The sequence below is a fragment of the Eubalaena glacialis genome, chromosome 6, assembly GCF_028564815.1.
Source record: "Eubalaena glacialis isolate mEubGla1 chromosome 6, mEubGla1.1.hap2.+ XY, whole genome shotgun sequence".
NCBI lineage: Eukaryota > Metazoa > Chordata > Mammalia > Artiodactyla > Balaenidae > Eubalaena > Eubalaena glacialis.
Genome location: NC_083721.1, coordinates 3932713 through 3950283, shown reverse-complemented (window position 1 = coordinate 3950283; position 17571 = coordinate 3932713). Strand labels below are relative to the sequence as shown.

Sequence of the window (17571 nt, the reverse complement as noted above, 5' to 3'; positions counted from 1 at the left end):
CACTGTCACCTGGGATTCGTTTGTCCTCTTGGTTGTGGAGCTCTTGTTTCCTGAGCCCCCGTTGCTTCCATGTTCTTGGTTTATTCCTTTGATCTGGGGAGCACGTTTTCCAGTAGTTTCCTTAGAATGGTGCCTGGGAGGTAAATCTCTTGAGAGGACTCGCCTGTCTGCAAATGTCTTTACGCCAATCTCACGGGCCGGCTGCTTTGCCTGGTACGCGGTGGTTTCCCCGCAGAAGGTTGAAAGTGAGACTCCGTCGTCCTCAGCTTCCAATGCTCCAGCTGAGCAGGCTGATGACTCCCCAGCAGGCAACCCCTCTGTATGTGACTCCCTCCCCCCAGATCTCTTAGACTGTTTTAGCTCCAGGGCCCTGAAGCCTCACGGTCTGCCTTGGTGCTGAGCTCGGGCTGGCCCTTTCAACCTGGCTCTCCTGTCCTGCAGTCCTCAGATTTTCTTGCGTTATTTCTTTTATAATTTCTTCTGTTTCCTCTTTCTGAACCTCTTAGTTTCATCAAAGGTGACATCTGTTTTTCTGATTTTCACATCTGGTTCTTTAGGAGGGATTTCTGAGCAAAGGGGGCAAGAGAGGTCTGCATTCTGCCATCTCAAAAATGGAAACTGAGTTAACATTGACCTTCTCAGGCTGATGAGAGCTCTAACGGGCAATCATCTTTTGCTTAACAAAAAAAAAAAAAGAGGGGAATGGGAGGCCTGATTCTCACTTAATAGGCCTTGTGAGACAGACGAGATATTTTAAAACTAGGCACCCTGGGAGCTTTGGTGATGAAAAGATCCTCACACATTCTCAGCATAAGGGCGAGAGCACAGTGGAAAGAGAAACCACAGAGAACAAAGTCCAGAGAAGTCGGATGTGCAGGAGAAAGGGGCCCAGAGGGATGGGGCGGGGGAGGGGCGGGTGGCATGGAAGCAATGGATCAATGAACAGAATTGAAGCGTCTTGGTCAGAACAGATTTTGTAAACCTCTTGACTAATATGACACCAAACTGCACTTATGTTTTTGGTCACAATAAAAGGCAAACTTACTATAACTAATTAGCATATATATTTTTAAGCTTACAAAAGGCCAAAGGCCTTGAGTTACAAAACACTGGGAACCCTCCTTCCCCAAGACAGACTCTTTGTCCAGCAGGTAGGGTCCCTTCCCCCCGACAGCGAGCAGGGAGTGACAGCTCTGGCACATCATCCCCTGCAGGCCCTACATGCGGATCATGATTTAGGGACACTCGAATTATAACATTTGCCTCTGGCCTCATCATGGTGGAAGGCCATTTACTGAGGGTTTTCTGATGGTACCTGCAATATTTCAGTGCTTAAGCTGGAGAAGCAGATGGTGCTGAACATTGAAACAAGTCAAACGGAGCCCTAACATCCAGCACCTCTCAGGTGAAGAAAGCCGTCATCTCTGGGAAGCCCACGCTTCAATTTTCTGTAAGCTTGCGGAAACATGACCCCACAGGCTCTGGGAGACTCCAGGGGAGCATCCAGAGTTGGGCTTCCTCAGATGCTATTAGGATGAGAGGCTTCAACTGGGCCCCCACAGTGACCCTGAGCTGTCCCCCACACCGTGACAGCCAAAGGTTCCTCACCACCCCAAACCATCCATGAATAGCCTCCCAGCCTCCATGACCCCCTCCGCTTGTTTCCTCCTCCAGAAACTCCCTCCACCTGCCAAACTCCTACCTAACCTTTAAAACCTAATCCAAATGGCCCCTCCTCTCCAAAGCCCTCTTGGCCACACCTGTCACTCACCACACAGGCACACTGCAGCCACGTCTCCCCGGGAGGCCCCGCCCCACCTGCACCTCCCTAATTACACACCTGTCTCTGCTGCAGAGTTACGCCCCTGGATTATTCACACCAGCCTTCAACAGAGCTCACTTGTGAAAACAAAAAAGTTTTAACTGTGGCTCTAATGCCGCACTTCTGTCTCCTTTCATTGCAAAAATCCTGGGAGGGACTCCGGTGGCTTCTCTCTTGAATGGGAAGAACTGCCCTCACGGCTCCACCAAAGCCCTCCACTGTGGACTGCCTCCTCTTCATCCTCTAGGCAGCATTCAACCCCTCCCCCTGGAAACCCTTTCCTGCGAGGTCTCCTGGTCTTTCCATCCCAACCGCTGCTCCTCCCGAGGCCCCGCTGTGTTCCCATCTCAAGCCGCCACGGTGGGGCAGCCCAGGCCGGCTCTTCGGTCCTTTCTCCATCCAGACCCAGCATTTACCCGCCATCACCTCCCATGCCCGAGTCCACCCAGGCCCCTGAGCCCACAGGACGCATGGTTCCATGACCGACCTCTTTGCCAACAGTCCCACAAAAGTGTTTTACAAAATGCTATTTCCTGTCCTTCAGCTGACAGTGTAAGCTGATCAGCCTTACTTTAAACAGCTGCAAGGGACGTAATCTCCAGCATATTATGAATATTAACTTCTTAAAATAAAACTGCTGTGTGGCTCTTCTAAACACATCTATTGGAATCGAAACACCACAGCGTGATACCCACTGCCATCCGGTCACAAGGCATGTGGACAAGCTCTTCTTCATCTGTCAGGAGGCTCACGGCACTTCTGTCTTTACCATCGTCTGTTTCCATCACCACAGATGTTAAACCCAATGTGTCATGTTTGTGCTTGAAATGACTATTGATCACCTTTTACGCATACAGATCAAATTAGCCTTGATTTCCTATGACCATGAGTTTGTGCTAATTTCTCCTGGACTACGCTATCGTTCCAATAACTGGGACACCACTGATCAAAATGGAAATACTGCCCACACTGGTAAACAGTCACCTAGCACAGAAGCTGGGTTTAATGAGATAAATAGGACTTTTCCGCCACTCCAGTCACGTATCATGGAATTCGATTCAACTCTGTTCCTACCCTTCGTTTTTACAGATATGAGTGCAGGAAACCCTGCTCCCACAGACAAGTAGTTGGGATGGAAGAGCTTTGCTATAGTCGCCGCTCAGCAACGACCCCCTGCCGAGGTCGCCCATGCACCGTGATACCCACACATTTGTGAGCTGACCACGGCCCACACCAAGACTGGGGCTGGGGGTCGCCATCTTCTGGACAGTGGGAGGGACCCTTCCTTAGGAAGGGAGCACTTAGGGAAGGTGATGACCAGGACCATGGGCCCTGGGCAAGGGTTTCTCCCACCCGAGGGGCAGTTTGAAGATGCTGCTGGTCTACCAGGTCCTGATTCCCTGACCACCCCTCAAACTGCACACCTGTCACCTGCACCTCAGTGAATGGCACCTCCTGTCACCCCCTGTACATTCCCCACCCAAACCAGCAGCAAGGCCTGCCTCGCTCTAGAAACACTCTTTGTCCTGTCACCTCATTTCCCCTCTGCCCCCACCCTGTTTCTAGGGGAACCTTGTCGGGCAGCCACGGGGTCCTCTCTAAAAAGACACAGATCCTTTGGATCCCTGCCCCAAACCCCAGTGGTGTCCGCTTGGCTCTCAGGGTAAACTCTGAGTAGAGTACAGCCTGTGCCACCCTCCTGTGCTGCCCCAACTCGGCCACACAAAGCTTGCTGCCACCCCAGGGCCTCTGCACTTGCCACGTCTGCCTGTGACACCCTCACCCCAGATCTCCACTGAGGGCCTCGCAGCACTGGTTTCCATTGAAATGTCGCCTTCTCAGTCAGACCTTCCTGGTCCCCACTGCCCAAGTGTGCCTACCCCTGCCCATGCCCCGCCTCCACCTGTCACCCTTCCTGCCTTCTTCTACATGCTCTAACCACTGCCCACCTCCCTCCCTCCAGAGCATTCGGTCTACCAGGCAGGGCCTTCCCTCTCGCCCTCTGCAGCGCCCGGCACGTGACAGCTGCTGGGTGGATGGCCAACAAACACGTGCACGCGTGAACCATGTGAGATGAAAGACAGGTATTGTCATACGTCACAACTGTGGAAAGGAGGCTGAGAAAGCATTTGAGTCCTTGCCCACAATCTCAGCCTCTCAAATCACATGTGCAAGAAACAGGTGCCTTCAATCTCCCTTAAATCTGCAAAATGGGAGAAGTGTTCTTCCCCTGGCCTTCTACACAGATGATGATATCAAAAGAATGATATATGAGAGGTATATCCCAAGCTAACAGAGTTCTTTCTCAAATATAATTATTCCCAGAAAAGCTATTAGCCTTGTAATTGGAGGTGATTTTTAAATTTACTTATTGGTCTTCTGGAAAAAATAACTATTCCTTCTGCTTACAAAATCGAACATATTGTATTCTTTGTGGGCAGCTTTTTTGCAAAAATATGAATCAAAGATATAGGAGAAAAAAACTTTATACAGGATAAATCTTACTATCTTTCCCTTTCAAAATTCAAACTATAGTCCTATTTCTTAACCATTCACCATAAGGCAGTGATGTCAAGGAAATCCAGAGAAGCAGAGTGGAGCCATGAAAATGTGGAAAATGTGAAAATGTCCAGGTTTGAAACAAAATACGGTGGTGCTGTGTGTGTACTGGGGGTGGTGGTGGAGGGGGGGAGGCTAACTTATAAAAACAAAGTGTCTACATCATTACACTCTCCAGGGAGAGTTCTCACTGTTGCCTTTGAAGATCTGTCACAAAACCACTTGCTCATTTACTTTTCGTCCCTAAAAATACGTCCAGGAACCAAGCTGGGTTTCTCCAAATTTATCTGGTGAGTCCAGATTCTATGAGAGTGGCTTAAGCAAACGTGGTTTTTGTGGGTTGGCCGCTTAAATATGTACACGGGTGCACGTGTCTCTGATCACACACTTGTTTCTACCATTTTAATCTACCCTTGGTGGGGTAGGAGGGCAATTGCTGAGCTTCTGTGGGGAAAAAAAAAAATCTCATCTACTACCTTAAGAGCTTAATAGAGATAAACACATAACAACTATAGCTATCAGCACGGTGGATATTTCCATAATGCGTTTTCACTTGTCTTCTCAAAGCTGACCTTCATCGCGAATACCCGTCCCCTCGCCAGAGGCCACATGGCCGGCCGGTCCACCTGTCCGCGCCAGGGCGGGGCCGGCGCGCCGTTTCCCAACACAGCCACCCACCCCGAGGGCGGGCACATGTCACCTGTCCACGGATTTCACTACCTTGCCTCTGCCACCCAAGGGTTTACACAAACGGGATGCAGGGTGCGCGGGGTGGCGGCGGGGGGAGTCTGGGCAGCCCCGTCGCCCGAATCGTGGGGTCTGCCTTGCTAACCTCAGGAGCGGGGGGTCCAGGGACCCTCCCCATTCGCCCCCGGGGGCTGGGCCCAGGACGGGGGAGAGTGACATCACGAGGCACCATCGGCAACGAGGGCGCCCGGGGGCGGGACCGCGGGCCGGGGGCCGGGGGCGGAGGACCCCCAGCGCCGCGCCCACGGGCGAGCGCGGCCCCGGCCCCGCGCCCCGAGCGGGCGGGCCGGGGAGAGCGGGCGGCGGGGCCCGCGGCGGGGCCGGCGGCGGGCGGGCTGGCGGCGCGCAGGGCGATCCCGGAGCGGCTCCGGGAAATCCAGCCGGGTTTTGACTCCGATCGCCCACGGTGCCCGCAGCCGGCGAATGTAACAAAGAACAGGCGGCATGGCGGCTGGACCGGGGCGGGCGGCGGGCCGGGCGGGGCCGGAGGCGGCGGGCCGGACGGGGGCGCGCGGGGGCGGCGGGCCGGGCCGGGCCGGGGCGGCGCGTGCGGGGGCGGGCGGTGGGCGCGGGGCCCGGGCTTTACCTGCCTTTGGAATGTGCAGAGCGGGATCGGATCCGGACTCCGGGTTGCGATCCGCTCCGGAAACTACGCAGCACCGGAAGCCGGGGGGCGGTGGCGGGGCATTGTGGGAGTTGTAGTTCTCCCGGGGCGCGGGCGGCGTGGACGCGAGAGCGTGGGAGCGGACGGCCTGGACGGGAGAGCTGGGGAGCTGGCGGCCTGGACCGGGGGTGGGCGGTGTGGCCTGGGGAGCAGGCGAGCGGGCAGCGTGGACGGGGAACGGTGGAGCGGGCGGCATGGACCAGCGAGCAGCGGGGCGCGGGTCGTGTGGACGGAGGAGAAGGTGGCACAGACCAGCGGAGCGGGAGCGGCTGCGGTGGACGCGGACCGCGTGGACGCGGGGGAGCCGGAGCGGTGTAGACAGGACTGTGGCAGGGTTTGGGCGGGGTGTACAAGGCAGTGGCGAGGCGTGGACTGGGCGCGCGGTGAGCGAGTGGCGTGGATCCGGATCGGCGGGGAGAAGCGGGGCGGGTTCCGGCTGCCCTCTCCCCGAGATTGGAGGGAGCGTCAGGCGGCCACGCGCGGCCCCTTACCCGGTGGCGCAGCCGGGTCCCGCCACCCCCGGCAGCTTTGCACTGGCAGCTCGCGCAGGCCCCCTACCCACACCCAGTACCTTTCTTCTGATGGCTCCGTCGAGCCTGAATTCCCTGGAGGGGGCTGGGAGGGTTAGGTGAGAGCGGGGGTCGAACTTTTCTTTTAAACAGTTCTAAGATTTGCTGCCCAAGCATAATGATTTCTGAATCTAGCCCATGGACTGTTGCCATTCTTGGTCATCTTTCTGTCCACTCAGTGAACGCTTGGAAGCCCTTGCTCTGAGCCCCAATTTCATGAATCAGAGCAGCTCGCTGGTGAGCGGAGAGCGGGGCATTTCAATCCAGGCCCAGTGAGTCCCCGAAGTCCCCGCCGTAACCACTACCCCACACTGCTCTGTGCAAAGTTTGCACACGGACCCAGGCTGCGAAATTGAGGCCAGAGAGCTCCCTGGCACTGAGTGTTTCTGCCCCTCCCTCCACCCCAAGCTTGGGGGCTGCTGTGGCCTCCTGACCCCCACCAGTCACAAAGTATTAGAAATAGAAGGGACCAGAGAGATGGCTTATCTAGTCCTGGCTTCTCATATTCAGAGATGTAAGCTGTCTTGTTCATTTCTGCCTGGCAAAAACCTTTATTAACAAAGTCAAAGAGAGGGGCTGAACTGAGGGAAATGATTTGAAATTGATATTAGAAAGAGCTCATTCCCCTCATATATGTAAAGCTCTTAAGAACCATTAAGAAAACGATAAAGAACCCAACAGAAAAATGAACAGTCTATGGATGGTGCACAGAACATGCAATGGCTCCTAAGCATAGGAGGTGCTAGTAAACTATATTGTTGCAACCATGTATGTAAGCAAAATCACAGTGAGATCATTTTTATCAATTACATTAGCAAAGAATTTTCAAAGTTGAATAGCGTGATTTTGGAGAGACTGTGGAAAAACAAATGTTCTCATCCTTTCCGGGTGGGAGATTTAACGGGTACAACCTCCATCCGGGCCATTTGTTAATATCCACAGAAATTCTAGATGCACATAGCCTTTAGCCCAGCAGTCCCACCTGCAGGAATTTATCCTTCAGCCAGACTCACTTGTATGAATTGGTATGCGTTAGAGGTTGATCTTTTTGGCTTGTGGGACCTTAGTTCCCTGACCAGGGATTGAACCTGCGCCCTCGGCAGTGAAAGCGCGGGGTCCTAACCACTGGACTGCCAGGGAAGTTCCGAGGTTGATCTTAAGTGCCCTGTGATCAGCAGGGCACATCCTCAGGGAGTGGTGAGGGAGCCTGCGGAGTGTGGAGTGCTGCCGGGGCTCATTTCGCCACCCCCCCCCATGCTTGGTGCTCTGCAGTGGCTTCCCAGTGGCACTCACGGTAGGTGTGCACCACAGCCTCCTACACCTAGATCACCTCACCTGTGTCCCCTCACCTCCACCCTGCTAGTGCCCCCCCCCTCCAGTGGTGAAGTCCCAGCCCGCCGCCAGGCTTCTGTTCCTCCAACACATTCCCAAGATCTGCGCGCATTCCCACTATCTTGGAACACGTTCCCAGGTTCTCCACCACCATCTCCCCGTCATTCAGGTCTTTGCCCACATGCGCCCCAACTCCCAAGAGCCCCAAACTGACCACGACAGCTAATGTGCTCCCCCCACCTACACACCCACCCTTCTGGTGACGTCACTCACAATTCTCATCCCAGATGGCTGGTTCTCTGGTCTCTGCCCACTAAGTATCTCCTGGCATATAGGCACAAAAGCAGGTCGTTTATAGAAAAAAGTGTCAGGTCAGAGCAAGAGTGGAAAAGCAGACAAGACCTCAACCCCCCTAAAGCCATTTCTCATAGCAATGCATGCAGCCCAGGGCTGGGTCCACATTCCCCAAGGTCATTGCATCTTCAAAAGTCTCAGCCTGTTCATTATATTCTGTCTGTGAGGGCTGGAAATAATTCCTTTTAAGGCACATTTGTAGCCAAAATTCTAAAGTTAAAAAAAAAAAGGTTTGTTGCTGAAAGCGTCAAATTCTCATTGTTAACAACTAATGCAACAGGCCTTCGCTGAATTCCAGGCAGAAAAAAAGGAAAACCACCTATAAAGGACGTCATGGAGGCAGTCGGGGAAATGTGAATATAGACTGTGATACTAGATAATAGTATTGCATTGATGTTAAATTGAAATTTTTAAACATTAATGTTAGATTTCCCAGACATGATCATTGCATTGAATTATGACACGAAGATGCCTGTGTTCTTAGAAAAAGCCTTCTGAAGAATTTAGGGTGAAACATGATGTCCTCAAACAATAATTGATCGATTGACCGATAGATGCTGGATAGAGCAAATGCAGCAAAACTGGGGAATCTAGGTGAAGGGTATGTAGGTTATTCTGTAGGTTTGGAATTTTTAAAAATAAATTGGGAGAATTAAAAAAAAAAACATAAACAGGGAAGAGCCTCCCTTATTGTCAGTGGATTTTCCTTCCTGAACAGAGACTAGCTGTGACGTTAAAGATGTCATCAGTTTATTGTGTGGCCCCAGATTGGGTGTCATGCTCTCAGTCCTGACATTGGCCTGCCTGACACGTGTACTTTCCAACTAACTTGTCTCATCAGCTCTGGTTTTTTGTTAATTTAGATAAAAAACTCCTTTGCTAGGGGACATTATGGATGTACATAAGCTTCCTAAGCTTCACTTCTTTACACCACCTTTAGCTTCTACTTTCAATCTGGCTAATTCTTCCCATCCAGATAAAGAGAGAAGTAATCAGCAAATAATCTCATTCCTACTATGTGCAAAGCAGTGCATCTCACTTTCCATCATTCTCACCCACAGCAGGGAGCATTAAAGTTCAGGAGAGACTACATAAGGCCGCAAGTCCTCGGTCTCTCCAGTTGACACAAGGTAGTAGAGACTTGTGGTCATGAACATGGATTCTCCAGCCAGACAGCCTGGCTTCAAATTCTGGTTCTGCCACTTATCAGCTGTGTGATCTTGGGCAAGTTACTTAACTTCCCTGTGCCTCAGTTTCCTAATCTGTAAAGCAGAGATAGATCATAACTCATGGGGTTGCTTCCAAGAGTATAGGAGTCAGTATCTGTTAAACACTTTGCAAAATTCCTGGCACATAGTAAGTGCTCAGTTAGTATTGGCTATAATCACTGTGATCTCGAGTCTTTCTCTCCTGGTATTTCTCTAAAATACCAAGTAACCCAAGGCACCTAAGCAAGCATCCAACTTTATAAATATTGATGACATCAATATAATGAATAGTTTTGAATGCCTGGCACATGCAGGGCACAGCTTGGCAATTTGCATTGTGGACAGTCATGGTTACAGAGCCAAGGTGACCAGTGGACAATGGTGAAAGTTGGTGCTTCAGGGGGTCTGGCCTGGCAGCTTTCTCTCGAGGGCGGGCACTGTGCAAGGTCCTTCATCCTGGTGGCCAGCCCTCTGTGGTGAGCGAGCTGCATTTTCTTTTAATAAACAATTTATTGACATATACACACAGCACCCTATAATTGCAGGAAGTGACCGAGGTCAAGAGCAGCACGTTTTTTGTCACGTGCCGCCCCTCCATGTCTGGTTCTGTCCGCTGACCCTGGGCCCTGGTGAGTGGGGTAGGATGGGCGTAAGCAGACTTCCTATTTGAGCTTATATAAAGCTGTCTGCTGATGTCCATCATTGCTCTAAGTGGGCACCATCCTAAACCCAGGGGATACGGGCACCTACATTCTTGCTGGGGTGCAAGTCTAGGAGAGAGTGAGATGGGGCCAAGTGACAGGGACTGAAGGATGCCAACAGAAGTGCCCTGGGGCATCCGAGGTGGCCGAGCACTTCATGCAGAAGGCGGGGCTTGTGTTTGGTTAGATCCTAAGAATAGGGAGAAGTGTATCCTGGGGCCGAGGGGTGTGCATCCCAGAATGACCAAAGGTGGTTGAAGTGGATACGTTTGGGCTATACAGAGGGGATTGGCAAGAGCGGTGTGCACCTGCAGGTGACCGGCAGGAGGTCAGGCTGGGAAAGCTGGCCATCCAGCAAGTCCATCCAGATTCCTAGAGTGTGAGTGCAGAGTGGACCACCGGCCACACAGGAAGCAGCAGTTCCATCCCAGGCCCCAGGATACCTTAATCCCAAACCAGACGCAGCACCATCGCCACCTGCCACGTCCAGAGCAGAGAATCCAGGGTCTGAGCCCCGCTAACACTGGGGCTTTGCACGGGCAGACCGTTCCTCTGAAATGCAGAGCTGTGCGTCAGTCTCGGCCCTCAAGAGACCACTCCACACCCGAAAGGACAGGCAGGGTCAGGACAGCTGCGAGGAAGGGTGGGGGGACGGGTGAGGGGCTGGGGTGGGTACCAGTTTTCTAAGTGCTGGGTGCTTGGGCAGAGCAGGGGGGTGAAACTGATGGAAACGGGGAAGCTGATGACCAGGAGAGACGTGAGGCCTGCAGGGCCGGTGCAGGACACTCTGTCTGTGCACCCCTCCTGGCCCCTACCCCGTCCCCACCCAGTAACCGTGGAGGAGCCCACGCCAGCCTGGACGCCAGCCACCCCAGAGCCCCACCTGGCATATGCCCCTCTGACCCCGTGCAGGTGTCCACTGTGCACCCACCCTCGGGCGACTGCTGGGATGGGGCGATGACAACGGGGGCGATGGATGGATAAAGGCTTCACGCCCCAAGGGGACGGCAGGCCTCATAAGGTCCCTGGGGATCACACAGGGTCACGTGGCCACTGGGGGACCCAGGCCAAGCAGACCCTGACTGGCAGCACCTACAATTCGCCAGAACCCGAAAGTTCACGGCAGACATGGACGGTCTAGTAAATGATTTTCGCCCCAGGCCTAAAGCAGCTGCTAAGTGACTTACAAATCACCTAAGAAGAATGTTAGGAGGACGGCTCGTTTAGCCAGCTGACCAGGGTGGCGCCTGACAAAAGAAAGACCAGGATTCCAGCCCCTCGGAGAAGCCGCTGGACTTTGGGGACAGCGCAGGACTCAGCAAAAACAAATCAATGTTTAGTGTTGCATGGGCACGTTTATTTCCTTCAAAGACCGTTCGTGTTCCAGCCACACCTTCCCCGCATGAACCCAACTGCACAGGCCTGGCGCAGGACTGCAGTCTGTTTTTGAAGTGCTTCCCAGGGATACAATCATTGTCGGGTAAAGTCATCACCACACTTGGTCATCAAGCCAAACCTCTCCACATACCTGGAAAACCTCTTATTTTCTTCTTTAAAAAAAAAAAATGTAGCTTTGATATGATATTGGGGGGAAAAAAAGCTACAAGCCTAAATTATAAACGGCACATCGCTGACCAGCTGGCAGCTGGGTGAATGGGGCAGTTTGTTGTATTTCAAATGCCTCCTCATCCAGAAGGTAAGAATGCCCCCCCAACCCCAAAAAAAAGGAACCAGAGAGGTGTAACCTGAGTTTGCTTCGCAGGATTAGCAGTGCTGGCATCCCTGTGCCGCTTGCTTTGGTCATCACGCCTTCGCAGGTTTGGGGCAGCAGAGGCAGGGCCTGGCGTCAGGGTCTAGGCCGGCGCTGAGACCTGTTTTTCATCTGATGGAGTTAAATGTTCTGCCTTCGAACATCCACCAACTTACACTCTCAGGTTTCAAGAGAGCCGAGATGGTTACTCAGAAAACATCTGAATTGAGTGGCAGCAGGGTAAATTAATCTTTCCCTTTCTGTTCAAGAAGAAAATCTGCAATATTCTTCTATAGGTGTGGCCAGTGAAACAATCAAACACCTGGTCAGGCACCCAGCTTGTGACTGGTTGGCAGCGGCAGGCCAGGTAGCCCTCTCTAGGAATCCGGGGCCGCCTGTGAGCTTAAACTTGACCTGATTTAAATAAAGTGCTCGGTCTAAACCTTCTTCCTCACAGCAGGTTTCCAACTGGAACGATGAGATGGGTACTTCTGTTGATGCTACATGAAAACATACACGCACACCTAAAGGTCCATCTCATTCCTCCGCAAGGAACACAGGCTCGTCCTTGAACAAATCCAAGAGAAGTGTTGACAGCTCATTAAAACCAACGTGACCAGCTGGTTCCAGACATACAGACGCACATTAACGTTAATGCTCGCGAGAAACTGCTTTCAAAACACCACTCTGCAAAGATTTCATCAAGACAAAACAAAAACAAAAACAAAAGCCCTCAAAACACTCCAGCATGTGGAAAAGGTAAGGGAATAAGGTGACTTACAAATGAGTAGGTCTTGCATTTGGCGTATAATCTAGATTGATGTTTGGCCTTAATGACATTTACTTGGACATAAATATCCTACACCATTAAAAAACAGATCTGGATAAACAGCTTGGAAAGGAAACATTCACAGTATCGATACAGCCCCTGTTCTCATGGTGCTACCCTGACCCTACGCTTCTTTTTTCTCATCCTATTCCCTGCTACTTTAAGTGTCCTCCGTAACTTCAGAAAAAGCCATTTGAAGGTGATTATGTGTGTGTGTCTGGAGGGCGAGCTCTGGGATTGACTCAAATGTACAGGGTTCTTGATGTGCATCCAACAGACACCAAGAAACGTGCATCTCCCCAGCAACACGGTCCCCCTCGTGTTAATCCCCGTGCTTCTCACACACGGGGTGGATGCAGCCCACCTGACACATTCCCAGGACCCTGAAGAGGTTTCAAGTCACGAGGAAGCTGAGAAAGCAGAGCCCCGGGTAAAGGTATGAAGCAGTGAACAGAACGCTCATGGGGTCATTCAGGAATGGGAATGGCTAAGACTTTTTTTTAGAGCGAGAAAGTTGAATCTAAAACTCTTGACACCTTCACGCTTGAATAAATCGAGTCCATCTGAATTTCCAAGTCAAAAACGAATTGTACTAACTACTTCTGATCAGTGCCTGAAATTCGACACACAATATCCTCTTAGAATTAATTCTGGAATGTCACAGGTTCTGTCCACCACATGAGAGAGAACAGTAATCCTTCAAGTAGAATAGAACATTAACGAGACCATCGGTTCCAAAAAGACTAGTAGCGATTACTAGCCTATGGGGACTAACTTGGTAGGAACATACTATATTTTGGAATACCAGGTGCTAATTTACAGTGATTACAATTGGAGTATAATCTTTAAAAGCAAACTATGCTGAAAAAGTCATTTTACAGTTACTTGATAATTCTTGGGATACCTAAGAATTTTAAATGTCCATTTTATAATAAAATTCTTAATGTAGTTTTCTAATCTCTCCCTCAAAAAAAAGGAAAGGAAAAAATTCTATAATTTTGATTTTTATAAAGGTTTTTGCTCATCCATGGCTCTCTTACTCCTGAAATATATGTTTAAGGATTCACAAAAGCAGCTATAGGAAGGAACTCACCCAATTTCACATCTGTGACAGAAGCCAAGTTTTCATTATAGCCTTTAAATCTTATTGGAGGAAAATGAATCTTACTCAAAACCTTTCACCCTGATAACAAGTGCTTTTTAATAAGCATGTCTCCTCAAAGTGTTTCATCGAGAAGGAGTGGACAATGTGAAAATTGTGAATGAACCCCAGGGTAACGGCGTACAGATGAGGAAAGCGGTTTGGAAGACACGTAGGGATATTAACATCGTGTGCCGAACTAACTGTTTTTTCCACTGGGAATCAAAACAAGGGCGTCCCAAGAGTTGCTAAACACAGCAGAATTCTGAAGAGCTCATAGAAGAAATGTGATGCACGTTTGGCTCATTTGTTATTAAACTTCCATTCCTAAGACTCACACCTGAGACATAATTTCCTCTTTTGCCCTAAAAGTACTTTGTTTCGGCTATGGGCAATATTTGGCAAACCAACCTTGGACTGAAGAAAAACCATATATGTGTGGTGCCCATGTCCCTCTAGCTGTGGCTTATTGCTCCTAACTTCATCTTTTGGCTTTTCTGTGAACAAGGAGGCCGGACGGGAGAGAAACATTCCATGTGTTGGCTGCTCTGTTGGTATTATTACAGCTCTGATGCTATAGAGAAAAATATAAAAACCACATAAGGATTTATATATCTCCCACTCGCAAATAGGCTCAAAGCAAACTTAGAAAAGTGTTCAGCATAATATGCATAGGATATATTTAGTATTTGCATAATTTTTCAAGTTATATGGCTAATATCAAAGGCAAATGTCTTCCTACGTTTGTGTTTCCATTCCCATGGTAATTTCTCTGTTTGCCTGCGTCCCACCTCTCAGTACGCACGGCCGCCTGCACTTTTATTCTGAGCAGCCAGTTAGGAGAGGTGACCCATCCATTCCGTTCACAGTGGCAGCACAGAGGGGGCCTCCTCTTTGTGAGGTGGTCCAGGCACGGACCGAAGTTAGAGCGTGGAGGGCAAAGCCTGTCCGCCTCACCTGCCCGTCCACAGCCCCTTATAGTAAGTTCCACTGTTCACAGTGGTAAATATCCTTCTCCCATTTAACTTCAACTCTTAGACGTGAGCACCGCCCACGCTGTGGAGCCGTCGGGTCTCGTGGCTTCCGGTGGCAAATTGGGCTTTGTAGGTTCTCTCCGAGGGAAACCTCTTGGCTGGAGACTCAGATTGTTGGGTTTTTTTTTTCCCCCTTTAAAAGATGAAATTGTTGGAAAAAACCCAGCTAGACTGGGGACAGGGAGGCCGTCCACAACTCGCGGGCTCTCTGGCTGTGTCCTGGCGGGTGGTTACGGAGGGTCCACGTCTGCAGCATCGCGGGGAAGGAGGCGTGCGCCGGCCTACGGGCAGGGGTCCAGGGGGGCGCCGTTTGCGGTGCTCTGGCCCCGGTGTCTGGAGAGCAGCTTCTTGTTCAGGATCCGGGCCAGCGTCGCCCCCTTCCTCCGCGGCCCTGCCGGCTGCTGCAGGAACACGAGGTCGTTGTGGGACTGGCTCAGGCCGGGGTCTTTCTGCTGGTGCCGCCGGCGGAAGAACAGCTTCGCGCCCTTCCTTAAAATCCCTCCTGCAAGAGCAAGGCACGGGGTCAGGGGGGGCTGCGGGTGAAAAGCTGGGTGGGCGACGCGTCCAGGAGGAAAGGAAGGAAGGCGGCTCCCTCCAGCGACTCTAATACAAGGCAGCCTGTGACTGCAGCGCGCCTCCCTGTTGGCACAAGAAAGGCAGCTGGGTCTGGCCTGAGCACAGCACAGGTGCTTCCAAGGCGCAGTGAGCAGGTCTGTCACTTGGAACCCATTCCCAGGCAGGCATCTGGATCCCTGACTTTTGGAGATTCCCCTGGCCTTACCCACTCCCCATCATGAGGAGGGGTATAAACGGCAGAGCAGTGCTTTGTGCCCCAGAAAGGATGCTCATGCTATTAAAACCAAATTAAGGACTCTGAGAACAATGGTATTCACTTTCTTAGGAAATTTAAATAACATTTATTCTTTTGGGGAGGAAGATCTTTTACAACTCCAGATCCAGCACGTGTATATCAGGCTAAGTCACGTGAAATGTCTGTTACTTGATCACTTTAGACCTAAAACCCTCAATTTTGTTTGCTTTGACCTATCTGTATATGACGTCAAGTGGTGGAATATGAAATAGAAAAAAAAATTAGCAGCAGCAATGATTTCCACAGCAATGGTTCCTTAAAGGTTAAATGCCAGCTAACATATCAATGGCCAGAGCCCACTAACCTGCTTCCATTTTCACAAACTAGTTTCACATCCTATGAACAAGGCCCAGGGGGATCAGGGGGCCCTTCCAGCCAGGCTGTGAAACCCATGACCACGTGCATGTAGGTGTTAATGACTTTGAAAGAAGAATGGCCTGACCATCTCCATAAGGAGCTTTATAGCTAATTTGGCAATTCATTCTTTTCATGACAGATCCAAAGAATACTTCAACACCTATGACATACGCAGAAACCATCCTGGTTTATCCAAACGGGAGGCTGGAAGGCATCACTTTGCTTTTCTCCATGAAATGTAAGGACAGTTGTGGAATCTGACCCAGCCTTGTCCACAGACCTTTGCATAATCAGCACTTACCTCGGGAAAAACAGCACACCCGTGACTTTAAGAGGCCATTTACTGGACCTGACCTTAAGGATGCATGTCCAAGGGTATATATATATATATATATATATATATATATATATATATATGCATAGCTGATTCATTTTGCTGTACGGTAGAAACTAACACAACATTGTAAAGCAACTGTACTCCCATAAAAATTTTTTTAAAAAAGAAATTTTCCAATTAACAATGAAAAAAAAAAGGATGCGTGTCCTACTTGCTCTGCCTGGGTTAAGCAGCAGAATGCAGAAGCTCAAAGCTCCAAGGAATGGGCCGAATTTAATTTGGTCAAAGCTGTCCAAAAGATGTGTTTTTCATTTGCTCTTTGGATACAATCAACCTATTGCGAAGACTCATTCGGACATTTTCTACCATTATCTAAAGCTGGGAGGCGGTGTACGGGGGGCTGAGGAAGGCTGGGAAGGGATGAAGCAGAAAGGTGAGTATAAAAGTGTCAGTGGCTTTAGGCTCAACGGGCTTCTCCTTGGGCCAGAAAGGTCTGTTCCCGGAGCCGTTCAAATCCCTGTAGGATGCAGCGTATCTCAAAAAACCACCGGGTAGGGTGTATTACGGCAGGGGTCACCACCACCGACAGGGCTTGACTCTGGAGTCTGGCCAGTCCCAGGGGCAGATGCAGTGATGCCCAGCGGTCAGTTACCCAGTTACCCGGTCAGTCCCGGGGCCTCCCAGCCTGACCAGGTTACCTCAGATTGGGGGGGGGGGGAACCTAGGAAGTATTTCTGATCTCTAGGTACCTGCTTTGGGTTAAGCTTGGAGCCCCCAAATAGCACGAGAATGGGGGGCTGTCACATTGGAACAGAGGAGAGGAAGGAAGGTCTGATGGATCTATTCCATCAACCTGGACCCTAATGCCACACCCCACCCCCATCTCCCCGGGGCAGGGGGCAGGGGATGCAAGTGTGGAGAGGGTAACAGACCAGTCCATCCCCTAGGCCAGCTGCAGATCTAGGGATGTGGAAGCCCAGTAGAAAGAGGATCTCCCCTGGAAGGCTCCATCTGCAAAGCCCATTTCATACGTGTCCCTGTGCTGAAATTCAGTCTGGGGTCTGGAGCCAAGGTCTGAGGTGTGAGCAGGGGCAGTGTCATGGGTTGGATCGTGTCCCTCCAACATTCTTATGTTGGGGTCCTAACCCCAGCACCTCAGAACGTGACCTTGTTTAGAGATACGGTCACTAAAGAGGCAATTAAGTTATAGTGAGGTCATTAGGACAGGTGCTAATACAGTATGACTACTGTCCTTATAAAAACGGGAAATTTGGACAGAGACACGCAGGGAGACGC

At 50.8% G+C, this 17571-nt stretch overlaps 2 protein-coding genes across 4 annotated transcripts in view; both read right to left on the bottom strand.

The window, feature by feature from the left end:
* The window catches only part of PRDM15 (PR/SET domain 15), a 56822-nt gene extending 51037 nt beyond the window's left edge, over positions 1 to 5785 (bottom strand). The window contains exon 1 of the mRNA XM_061193886.1: positions 5715 to 5785. The gene's annotated coding sequence lies outside the window, so the exon portion shown is untranslated. The remainder of the gene's footprint in view (positions 1 to 5714) is intronic.
* An 8954-nt stretch (positions 5786 to 14739) lies between these two features.
* Positions 14740 to 17571, bottom strand: part of C2CD2 (C2 calcium dependent domain containing 2) — a 57450-nt gene continuing 54618 nt past the window's right edge. For all 3 annotated transcript variants that reach the window (XM_061193883.1, XM_061193884.1, XM_061193885.1), the window contains one exon: positions 14740 to 15212. In XM_061193883.1, coding sequence (XP_061049866.1) covers positions 14992 to 15212 — 221 coding nt within the window. In that variant the 3' untranslated portion in view covers positions 14740 to 14991. The remainder of the gene's footprint in view (positions 15213 to 17571) is intronic.